The 13,091-nt window shown below is 36.5% G+C and overlaps 1 protein-coding gene across 1 annotated transcript in view; it reads right to left on the reverse strand.

Moving 5' to 3' along the window:
* The window catches only part of LOC124604286 (ubiquitin-like modifier-activating enzyme 5), a 125,267-nt gene that overhangs the window by 33,690 nt on the left and 78,486 nt on the right, over nt 1-13,091 (reverse strand). The window contains exon 6 of the mRNA XM_047136465.1: nt 6,998-7,215. Within this exon, the coding sequence (XP_046992421.1) occupies nt 6,998-7,215 (218 nt within the window). The remainder of the gene's footprint in view (nt 1-6,997; nt 7,216-13,091) is intronic.

Genomic DNA, 13,091 nt, shown 5'->3' on the forward strand with positions numbered 1-13,091 from the left:
ATTTAACAACATACTTAAGTTAATATAACAACTTTTTTTATTTTTTGTGGCTTTTTTAATTTTTTTTTTTCTTAATTTATATCTAAAAATTCCTCTATGGAGTAGAAGGAGTTGTCATTCAGAAATTGTTTTAATCTCTTCTTAAATACTTGTTGGTTATCTGCCAGACTTTTGATACTATTTGGTAAGTGACCAAAGACTTTAGTGGCAGTATAATTCACCCCTTTCTGTGCCAAAGTTAGATTTAATCTTGAATAGTGAAGATCATCCTTTCTCCTAGTATTGTAGTTATGCACATTGCTATTACTTTTGAATTGGGTTTGGTTGTTAATAACAAATTTCATAAGAGAGTTTATATACTGAGAAGCTACTGTGAATATCCCAAGATCCTTAAATAAATGTCTGCAGGATGATCTTGGGTGGACTCCAGCTATTATTCTGATTACACGCTTTTGTGCAATAAATACTTTATTCCTCAGTGATGAATTACCCCAAAATATGATACCATATGAAAGCAGTGAGTGAAAATAGGTGTAGTAAGCTAATTTACTATGATGTTTATCACCAAAATTTGCAATGACCCTTATTGCATAAGTAGCTGAACTCAAACGTTTCAGCAGATCATTAATGTGTTTCTTCCAATTTAATCTCTCATCAATGGACACACCTAAAAATTTGAAATATTCTACCTTAGCTATATTCTTCTGATTAAGGTCTATATTTATTAATGGCGTCATACCATTCACTGTACGGAACTGTATGTACTGTGTCTTATCAAAATTCAGTGAGAGTCCGTTTACAAGGAACCACTTAGTAATTTTCTGAAAGACAGTATTGACAATTTCATCAGTTAATTCTTGTTTGTCAGGTGTGATTACTATACTTCTATCATCAGCAAAGAGAACTAAGTTTGCCTCTTCATGAATATAAAATGGCATGTCATTAATATATATTAAGAACAACAAAGGACCCAAGACTGACACTTGTGGAACCCCATTCTTGATAGTTCCCCAGTTTGAGGAATGTGCTGATCTTTGCATATTATGAGAACTGCTTATTTCAACTTTCTGCACTTGTCCAGTTAGGTACAAATTGAACCATTTGTGCACTGTCCCACTCATGCCACAATATATGAGCTTGTCTAGCAGAATTTCATGATTTACACAATCAAAAGCCTTTGAGAGATCACAAAAAATCCTAATGGGTGGTGTTCGGTTATTTAGATCATTCAAAATTTGATTGGTGAAGGCATATATGGCATTTTCTGTTGAAAAACCTTTCTGGAAGCCAAACTGACATTTTGTTAGTACTTCATTTTTACAGATATGTGAAGCTACTCTTGAATACATTACTTTCTCAAAAATTTTGGATAAAGCTGTTAGAAAGGAGACTGGATGGTAATTGTTGACATCAGATCTATCCCCCTTTTTATGCAAAGGTATAACAATAGCATATTTCAGTCTATCAGGGAAAATGCCCTGTTCCAGAGAGCTATTACACAGATGGCTGAGAATCTTACTTATCTGTTGAGAACAAGCTTTTAGTATTTTGCTGGAAATGCCATCAATTTTTGCTTTTAAGCAAGTTTATTATTTTCCTAATTTCAGAGGGAGTTTCAATCAAATTGCATAGGTATGGCCTCTTCCATTAACAGCCTAGCATCTTCTAAGGAACACCTGGATCCTACTATATCCACAACATTATAAATATTTTCAACTTCTGACTTTTTGTTCATAAAGTTTTCATTCAATTTGATGGTAATACTGTCTTCCTGTGCTCTTGGTTGACCTGTTTCTCTTTTAATAATATTCCAAATTGTTTTAATTTTCTTATCAGAGTTGCTGTTTCAGACATGATACACATACTTCTGGATTTTTTAATAACTTTTCTTAATATAACACAGTAGTTTTTATAATGTTTGATAGTTTCTGGGTCACTACTCTTTCTTGCTGTCAGATACATTTCCCTTTTCCGGTTACAAGATATTTTTATACCCTTAGTAAGCCATGGTTTGTTACAAGGTTTCTTACGAGTATATTTAACTATTTTCTTGGGGAAGCAGTTTTCAAATGCATTTACAAAAATGTCATGAAATAAATTATATTTTAAATTGGCATCAGGTTCACGGTACACCTCATCCCAGTCTAACTGCTGTAGGCTTTCCCTGAAATTTGCAACTGTTAAATCGTTGACTGAACGTACTACTTTGGAGGACTGTTTAGTATTGCTGAATGGAGCTATGTCATATATTGTAACTAGCTGTGTGTGTGTGTGTGTGTGTGTGTGTGTGTGTGTGTGTGTGTGTGTGTGTGTGTGTGTGTGTGTGTGTGTGAGAGAGAGAGAGAGATCTACTTCAGAAGAATGTCTTTTGGTTGAAAGCTGAAATGTGTAGCGACTCAGTCTCTCCTCTATAAGGTGAGTGGAAATCTATCCTTTTCATAATTTGTCAGTATTTCCCCTAGTTACAGACTTATGCTTGTCCTCTAATCAATCCTGCTTAGCTGTTATGGACGTTCTGGCAATCTCATTTTTAGAAGTTTGTATTGTGTTTCACCTGACTCATTTTCTGCACTTTTATATTTCTTCCTTCCATAAGTCAAATCTCTAATGAGATCCAAGGATTTCTACTAGGCCTTATCTTTTTACCTAGTTTATCCTCTGTTGCCTACACTATTTCCCATCAACAAGCCGACCACTCACCTTCTACTCTATTCCTTTCCCCCCATTTTAATCAGACATTGCCTAATGCTCCATCTGAATCTCTCAACAATCTCAGTTCTTTTGATTTATCCAGGTGACATCTCCTTAATTCCCTACCAATCTCTGTTCCTCTGGCATCTGCCACAGACTCAACCTGTACCAGTAGGTCTTCCTCTGATCCTACAGGGGCCCTGTAAATCACAGATTTCATAAGGTCCCACAGGTATCACCTGGAGAGTTCAAGTTGGGAGAATGTGCAGGCCAAGCAATAAGGCCACCGCACTCTATCTACTGTAACCCAAATTGTTGATCTACATGATCTCAGACTAAATGTGGAAAATGAGGTGGTGTGCTATAGTGCTGGAAGAGCATGTTTTGCTACACATGCAGTGACACACATTCCAAGAGCCTATGCAGTAGACTGTCAAGAAATCACAAGTATGCAGCACCCACAAAATGCGATGGAAGAAGGTATGGATCAATCACACGTCCATTCAGGAATCCGGCCCAAATGTTCAGACAATATCGGTCAGGAAACCCAGCGTGATGTATACGCGGACAAGGAAAAAAAATTCCTGGATTTTTCCCAGATTTCCCGGTTAAAAATACACTTTCTCCCGGGTGAAAAAACACTTTTTCTGTGTTAAGTGACAGTGTATTTTTCCTTGTCAATCCTTTGAATGGTTATGGTTTTATACATGGGCATAGAATTTCCCGGTACTTTAGAAAATGAAACTCAGGAAAAAAGACATGTTTTGGAAATATCTTTGAGTGCAGCAACATGCACACTGCATATTTTCATATTACGAAAGTGTACATTGGAATTCCATCAAACATTGCATGTTACTTTCCGAATCATTGAAATCGAGATTGCGATGTGCTTTTGTAAGCCAGTCGTAGCTCATGTCACGTGATCCTGCCAGCCGATGACAGCAGATATTCAGAGCATAGGACACGTGATGCAGTCAGCCAAAAGCAACATCACTGTTAAGTAGCACGAACACACAAACAGGGAAGGTTAATTGTTTAAATTAATATACATAGTGTTGCTACAAGAAAAGCAAAGCTTTCACATATAATATTGGTCTCTAAGGTTAATAAGCTGCAAGAGAAGCTAAGCTTTCACATGTAATGTTGATCGTTTTTGTGCGTGTTACACTTAAAGATATATCTCACAAATGTGCCAGTAAAATTTTTAATAACGACATAAATGTCTGATCTTCAGGGTTCGCAATTCTTCTAAATGGCTCATCATCAAAGAGTTTATTTTTAAATGAGAGTAAAACACTCTGTGATTTAATAAATTCATGGTACATTCTCGCACATAGTTCAACTTACGTAAAAGGATATTTACTTTGAAAGTAACGCTTTTCAAACCACCATTCGCAATATTTTCTCGCGAACTGTTAGAAATAGTTTCGTTTCAGCAGTTACCGGAAAGCGCAGATAACAGGCGACACAGCGCTTGTGCAGCTATCATGAAGTAGGAAGTCCGTATGTACGTACATACGTGTAAAACATTGAAAGATCATACACTATGTCATAAAAGGAACAAGACATCAGAGGTTACTCCAGGAGCATCGGAATTTCGTGAACCATACTAAAACGTGCACATTTAATGTGCATACTTAAAGAGTACATTCGTATGTGTAGATTCCCAATGAAGTAGACCTTGACCTGATATTAAGCTTTTCAATGTGGTTTTCGGGATGTCAATTTTCTTGGAGCAGCAGTACTGTATTATATCATGTTTGGTTCTTTATTATGGCATAATGCCATACACGCTAGAAGATGAAGAATTGAAATGCAGCCAACAGTTGAAACTAGCCAGTACTGTGGAATTAAACATTTCGTTTCAAATACATTGACTGCCTCTGCGGAAAAGGTCAATAAAAGTCAAATTTCTTTTGCAACCAGACAAAAATAACTTCATTGTTCAACAAGGCGATTAATGCTTGACTGTCAGAATGGTGGAAATAAAATAAAATCTGAAACTAATGACATATTTTAGCCTTCCATGACATTTGCGAACCGGGTCAATACTATTAAAAAAAAAAAAACGACTTTTCAAAAACATGTTCATCTTGTAGCGCACATCTTTCTCAAAAGTCTGAAACATAAAACATACGTGTTCAAGGGAATGTAAGACATAAGTGTGCAAAAGTGCCACACCTCTTCATAAAGCATTCTTCTACCGCACGTCACTGTATTTCGCTCTGTGGAACTGAAACGTGCATATTTTGTAATGGATGCCATCAAACTATATTCAGGACAGTGGAAATTGAAATTTCCTGCTCCCAGTCGGCCAGTTTGACAGCCTGCCTCTCTTTCAACAAAATCTTGCAATTAATAGTGGATGGGATTATTTGTAACCCGGAGAACAAGAACTCTTTAGAAAATTTGCACTCCTTATTGCCTATTAGCTAATAACTTGCTGTTTTGTGTGACATAAAATTAAATATAGGATACATAAAACCAATAAAGACAAGTTATAAGCAAGAAAAGTACACATTTCTTCAATCCTTAGCTCCTAGCATTTTTTTCTCTCTAATCTTGCTACAGCTTTGCATAGCGTGCTTTCCTTTCTGCGAAAGAATTATTACCTCATCAAAGAGCGTCAAACGTTTTGCTACACGAAAAATCAAAATGTCATTATCTAATACTGAAAAAGCTGTTAACACAAATAATACCCAAGACTGGTGTGGTTTCTCGATCTGATTACGTCTCTTTTGTCACTGTCTGCTAGATAAAACAATTTAGTAACACCCTGTATATTTATTTTCAAATGAAAATGTTAATTAAAAAATACTTAATCATAATTTTTAATAAAACAACTCAACTGCCTTTACCTTCAAGCAGAACACTCCAAACAGTTCCGTAATCCACATTCTGTCAACTTCCTATATTTCTAGTACTCATCATCGCATCCTCTGTCATTGCATGGAGTACAGCCTCTTCAAACTCAGGTGTACATCACAACTATGGAACACCATAGTCAGCCCTAGTGGCAGTTAATGTAACCATGTCTGTGGCCTGCTGGTACACCATAGCACAGAGGAGGAGGAGGAGGAGGAGATTAGTGTTTAGTGTCCCATCGACAATGAGGTCATTAGAGATGGGGCACAAGCTCGGTTTAGGGAAGGATGGGGAAGGAAAATGGCCATGCCCTTTGAAAGGAACCATCCTGGCAGTTGCCTGAAACGATTTAGGGAAATCAAGGAAAACCCAAATCAGGATGGCCGGAGACAGATTTGAACCGTCATCCTCCCAAATGTGAGTCCAGTATGCTAACCACTGCACCACCTCGCTAGGTCGTAGCATAGAGGGAATGCAAGATGGCAGGGGTTGTGGAAAATGCTCTGCATACAACTAACAAGTTTTGCCATACAATAACATCATGGCAATGAATTCCACCAATGTGTAGTTCATCATGGTCAATAGCATCACAATAAAAATGAAATTTATGTACAGCTTGCATTCTGTACTGTAGTGAATGATTGCTACTGTCCAGTAGTATAGTATGAACAAAAACCACAAGCACAACAGTAGGCACAGACCTCTCTGGGCAGATCACAAACTCAACAGAATGGCATGTAAACAAACCTGTAGTGGGCGTGCGACATCTGGTGATTGGTGAATGATGTAATTATTACCCTAGTCAGTGATACCGAAAATGCAGGTGATTTGAATATGTGCTGTGGTATTTTAAGTGTAGTGGGAAAATGGTACGTTTCCAGACAGAAGTTCTTATGTAAAACTTAACCTCCTAGGTACCCACCACGTGTCCTCAATGTCTGTGAAGGGAATTTAGTAACACCCTGCATATTTATTTTCAAATGAAAATGTTAATTAAAAAATACTTAATCATAATTTTTAATAAAACAACTTTTTTGCTTTTAATTACAAATCGCATAAAAATGTGATTATTCACAATAAATTAAACTTTGGTATAAAAGTGCAACAAAACATCAAACAGAAGATAAAATACCTCTTTTACACACACACACACACACACACACACACACACACACACACACACACACACGACACGACACGACACGACACGACACACACATGCTGAATAGGTGTCTGATACAGCTTGCTTCTTTATGGTGGTATGAAGGTACACTTGCATTTTTCCCTCTTCTCTTTAGTGACTTCTCTATAGCTTTTAATTCTTTGTTTCCCATTTCCCAAGAATTTATGATTAACATCCATATTTCAACTGTTTCATGCTAATGATCTGGTAATTTTCTCAATTAAGTTTGTGTGTAAAAACATACTGAATAGAGCTTACCCCATTCATTATCTTCATGTACAACATTTTCCTGTGAATGCTTTTCTACACATTCCTCAGCATTTGCTGTTTGAGGTTTTGCAGCTTCTTCTTGCTGTCTTTTCCTACAAAAATTATCTTCACATGATGGGTTAGGGCGCAGTTTCATTACTGGAAAGAAATCCTGTAGAGCACTGTATCCTAGGTAGTATGTTACTTGACCAAAACCTAAAAGATACCTGAAAACAAGGGAAAGGTTTTAAGATTTATGATGTAATATTCTTCTGAAAAGCTCATAATCGACAGATTAACAAATCTAGTAATGTAAGTAAGCATGAATACTCAAGTATATTATTTTATTTATTTCACATGTAGAAAAAGTGACTTATTTGAAAGCTATTCCTTTGACTTTTCAGGTTAAGACAGTGAACTGCTGCAGCAGTCAATTTCTGAGAATGACATTTCAAGAACAGGAGGTCTTTAAAGGTTTCAGCAAGGGATGGGTTAACTTCTAGTCACTAGCGGGCCTGATTCACATACTTAAGTTCTTGGGCCTCATCACATGACGCAACAGCAGTGCTTCGAGTGGATAAAGTCAAAACTATAGTGTCCATGACGGCAACGTTTATCAGGTAATGCGCTGATATAAGGGGTACCCCTTTTCCACATACCACTCCAACAAACATGTGTAAAAACGTGTTTTTGAGAGTACATTCGTTTTATGTTCATCCCATCTTTAGATGTTTACAATTATTTACATGTCGAAAATACTTTTTCCTTACTTTGAGATTTTACAATAGCTATCTTAAAAACTTCCATTGCAAAATTCAAAAATGTCATTAGTAAAGAAACAATATTCAGAGCAGACAAATGAACATAAACATCTGAAGATGGCCTAGCAGGCATCTTCAAATGTCATCACAGAAACATAAACACTTATAAAAACAACTGGTTGCAGCTAATTTATTATAAATTTCCTTCAATTTCAGCAGCTGCAGTGCTCTAAAACATCACAGCAGGCAAGAACTATTTACTAATGCTCAATACATATTGGTAACCGAAACTATTTTGTTTGGTATCAACACAGTTTGTCAATATTTCTAGTATTGACAACACAATACTCACCCTAAGATTATTGTTATATTGATGAGTGAGCTCCCTAAAAGTTACATTTCCACTACAGCAGATGATAGGCACGAATCATTCGTTCTTAACACTGCACAAAATGGACAAAACTGCTCAAATGCATGAAACCAGAGCTCACTAAAACTTTTAGTCTGTACACATAATAAGAAAGCAGCACTCTTGTGGTGTGATCATAGGACTTCTAACACATAAGTTCAAAAGTATATTACCTGTGTTGTTTATGGATAATGTAAATCAGCACTAAACTTTCCAACATGCCATCACAATAAATTATACCTATAATATGCCTATTCAAGAGAAGATGAATATTATCATAGACAGAAACTGCCAAAATTAAACACAAAACTACAAGACAGCTAAATGTCTCTCCCCCATAAATTTCTTCCATGGACCAGACTGAAACGAAATGCAGGTCAGATGCAGCCTTTGGGCCATTGGTTGTCCACCAAAAGATCATAATGGCAACAGTCAGGCACCCAACATGAGACTGTATGCCAGGAAAAAATCAGATTATTCACTCTTTAGATGCTGCACATGAAATGAACAAAAATATATGAAAAGCTGCATATTACTGTAATTTTCCAAAAATTTCAACATTTTCTACACACTACGCAACTCCAATTATGGTACGAACATCACCAGCGTTCCTTTTACCCTTGAAGCTATAAATCCAAGGCATCAGATTTAATTTTTGATGGAAATTGTCAGGTGGCATTACAAGTAATACTCACCATTTTGTAATGCCTGTAAGCAGAAGAGGTTAGACTATTGTACAAAAGGCAGAGATTGTGTATTGTTCCCAGAAATCGAGTGTTCCTGTGACACCTATATTCTCATGTCCACTTAAGCACCTAGTATGCTCAGAACAATATGTTATATTGTCAATAGCAACGTAGTGGGCCTGCTTTGGAGAGTAAGTGGCTAAAGAGTATATGGGGATATCAGCTCAGGGTAAGAGATATGATGCAAAAATAAGTACTGAAAATTGGGTGACTGAGAAAAAGTCAGTGTTTCACTAGAAGTTTTTTAATGAAATATTCTTTCACATTAACAAACAAAATTTTTAGTAGTGCACATGAATTAAATGTATCTGGGAAAAGTGAGTGTGATTTTGTGTATGTGTATGCGCGTGCAGGCATGTTGGTTTTTCTCTACAGCCACTATAAGCACAGTACTGCAAAACCAATTTTCCCACAGTTCATGAGAACGTGTCTACCACAATGAGCATATTGGTTTGTGCAGGGAGCAACATGGCCACAACCTGTCAATGTTGAGTTTGATTTCCTTTGAGAAAGAATTGGCCTTCGTATAATTTTAAACAGTGTTTCAGAACATCATGGAGGAGGCTAAATATAGAAGCCCCAAAGTCTGTACCACAGGAAACCACAAAAATGCATTTTAACTTGGAGCAATCTTAGTAAACTTATACTGCACAATTTCGAAAGATTTGGCGACAAGGTACAAATATGACTACAATAATCTGTGCCAAAAAATGGTGAACATATGGAACATGTTTTCCATTCGGCATCTATCGATGCTACAGCAATTACTTTGATATGAATTCTGCGCCAATATTTACCAAAACAAATGTGTAATAATCAAAACCAAGTAACTTTTGATGTCCTATGTATAATTTCACAATTAATACTGTTGACAATTTAAACACCTACATTTGGGGGTGTATTAAACTGAGTGTACAAAGACAAAGTAGGAGAGCACAGAATGTACTTACTTGTCATCCCACCATCATTATGGAAACTGATCAGTATATGGTCACAGAAAAATAACAGCTGAGATGAAGTATATTAAGAAACCCTGTTGGTTATTGAAATTGCAACATTATGAAGGATAGTAAATAAAGAAATTTTTTGTTTATTATGTGTATACAATACAGTAGGAAGAATACATCATTAAATTTGTAGATGATTGGTTGCACACAGAGTGTGATGTGTACTACAAAGAGCTGCCACTCTGGTTGGTTGGTTGCATGTTCCATAGAACATCTGAACAATTTAGTGGTTTTTTTTTTTTTTTTTCCTGGCTATCAGTTTTTAAGCAGAAATTCTTCAAGGGAAAAAAAGAAGTTGACCAGTAGAAATGATTTTAAATTAGATTTAAAACATGCTTCACTACCTGTCAGACGTTTTATGTTATTGGGCAACTGATCAAATACTTCTGTTGCTGCATATTGAACTCCTTTCTGAGCCATTGACAGGTCATTTTTTCCCCTCTAGTGTTGTAGGTATTTACATCACTGTTTTCTCAAATTGTGATGGATTACTTACGATGAATTTCATCAGCAAATATGTGTGTTGTGACAGTGCAGTTGAAATGCCTAGCTCATTGAAGACATATCTATATGACATCCATGAGTGAACACCACATATTATTACTGCTCACTTTTGCGCAATCAATACTTTCTCTCTTGGAGATGAGTTAGCTCACAAAATCATTTCGTATGTCACTATTGCGAGGAAATATGCCAGGAGGTTATGTTTGTTTCCAAGACTAGCAATTATATGAAGAGCAAAAGTGGCTAAACTTAATTGTTTGAAAAGCTCAGCAATATGCTTCTTCCGGTTCAAGTTTTCATCAATATGTACACCCAAAAATTTGGAGCATTCTACACTATTTACTGACTCCTGCTCGTGTTTTCCATCAATTGTTGTTATGAGTCTATTTATTGTACAGCAACGAATGTAGTGTTTTTTTTTCAAAATTTAAGGAGAGTCCATTTTTAGATGGCCGCTTTATAATTCTTTGGAAAATATTGTTTACCAGCTCTTCTGTTGCTTTGTCTCTAAATAGAATTCATTATAAAACTAGCATAATCTGCAAAAAGTACCAAGTTTGCATGTTGAATGTTAATTGGACGAATCCTGTAGGACTTCCTTTGTTATTTTTTTCCCCCCAGTCACTAAAATATTCTACCTTCCCAACATCATCTGAATTATTCAGCACAACCTTTTGCATTCTGTTTGTTGAGTATGATTCAGACCAACTGCGTGAAAAGCCATCAATTCCATAAGACTTGAGTTCTTTTTCTAAGAGAGTATTATGATCTACACAATCAAAAGCCTTGGAAAGATCATAAAATATATCAACTAGCAATATGTTAGTATTTAAGGCTTGTACTGTGTGACGAGGGAATATACAAATGGTATTCTAAGTCAAGCAATCCTTCTGGAATCCAAATTGTGATATCCTACGTAAATTGTTTCCACTTAATTGTGTGACTACTCTTGAGTATATTACTTTTTCGAATATTTTGGAAAAAGATATCAGGAAGGAAATTAAATGATAATTGTTTAAGTCTGTCTCTTCACCCTTCTTATGAAGAGGTTTAATAATTGCACGTCTTAAGCCGTCTGGAAAAATTCCCTGTGCCAGTGATGCATTGCACATACCACTAGCAACATTGAAACTTCCTGGCAGATTAAAACTGTGTAACGGACCGAGACTCGAAATTGGGACTTTTGCCTTTCGCGGGCAAGTGCTCTACCAACTGAGCTACCCAAGCACGACTCAAGTCCCGTCCTCACAGCTTTACTTCCGCCAGTACCTCGTCTCCTAAATTCCAAACTTTACAGAAGCTCTCCTGCGAAACTTGCAGAACAAGCACTCCTGAAAGAAAGGCTATTGCGGAGACATGGCTTAACCACAGCCTGGGGGATGTTTCCAGAATGAGATTTTCACTCTGCAGCAGAGTGTGCGCTGATATGACACTTCCAGGCAGATTAAAACTGTGTGCCGGACTGAGACTCGAACTTGGAACCTTTGCCTTTCGCGAGCAAGTGCTCTTCCAACTGAGCTACCCAACCACGACTCACGCCCTGTCCTCACAGCTTTACTTCCGCCAGTACCTCGTCTCCTACCTTCCAAACTTTACAGGAGCTCTCCTGCAAAACTTGCTAGTTCTGCACATTACTTATTAAGCTGGAACAACTTTTCTGAATTCTGTTTGAAATTCCATTAACATCACATGAGCTTTTGTTTTTTAGAGTTTCTGTAATTGTATTAATTTCAGCGAAGGATTTGGCGCTACTTCTAGTTACTTAAAGTTTTGTGGAATGTCATTTTTAATACATTCTCTTGTTTCTTCAACATAATCATTTAATCTTATATTCACTGCTATGTTTAGAAAGTGATTGTTAAAAGTACTTGCAACTTTTGAGTTATCAGTGACAGTACTGTCATACTGAGATTGTCAAACGGGTAACAGGACAACCAGTCAGTGTGCAATTATTATTTTTTTATCTGCATTATTTAGAAATGTTATCAATCAGTGTACTACTATTTTGACAATATTATGAAAAGGATGGCTTGCTACTCATCATATAGTGGAGATGTTGGGCCACAGATAGCACAACAAAAATACTGTCGCAGAAATAAGCTTTCAGACACACACAAGCAAAAGCAACTCACATATACATGACCACAGTCTCTGGCTGCCAGAGACTGAGTTCGTGTATGTGTATGTTTTGTCTAATTTGCATGAAGGCCTTTTTGTCAGAAGCTTACTTGTTTGACAGATTTTTTGGTTGTGCCTACCTGTGACGTAAAATCTCCACTACATGATGAATAGCAGTCTATACTTTTCATAATATTGTCATTATTTCATTGTTCGTACTAATATTCTACCGCACATGAGTTTGAAAACTACCTACCTACTTCAGCTGAAACACCCAAATAATAATTCTAGTTCATTTTTCCTGTCCGTATCTTTTAAAGTTCTCCATCCACATGGTTGCATCATGTTCAGAGAGGCACAGAACATCAATAACTTCAGAATTTTCCACATTTTCCAGGCATACAGTAAGCTTATCTATTTTGTTTTTCACTCTCTAATGTTCTGATGAAACATATTAATTTTATTTTTCTGGAAACTGTTACGCATATTAAGGTCCTGTACTGCTCTAATTTGATTCAATACTCTCTATCTGTAACCCGACACTATCATAAAAAATAT

This window comes from Schistocerca americana, chromosome 1 (assembly GCF_021461395.2).
Source record: "Schistocerca americana isolate TAMUIC-IGC-003095 chromosome 1, iqSchAmer2.1, whole genome shotgun sequence".
Lineage (NCBI taxonomy): Eukaryota > Metazoa > Arthropoda > Insecta > Orthoptera > Acrididae > Schistocerca > Schistocerca americana.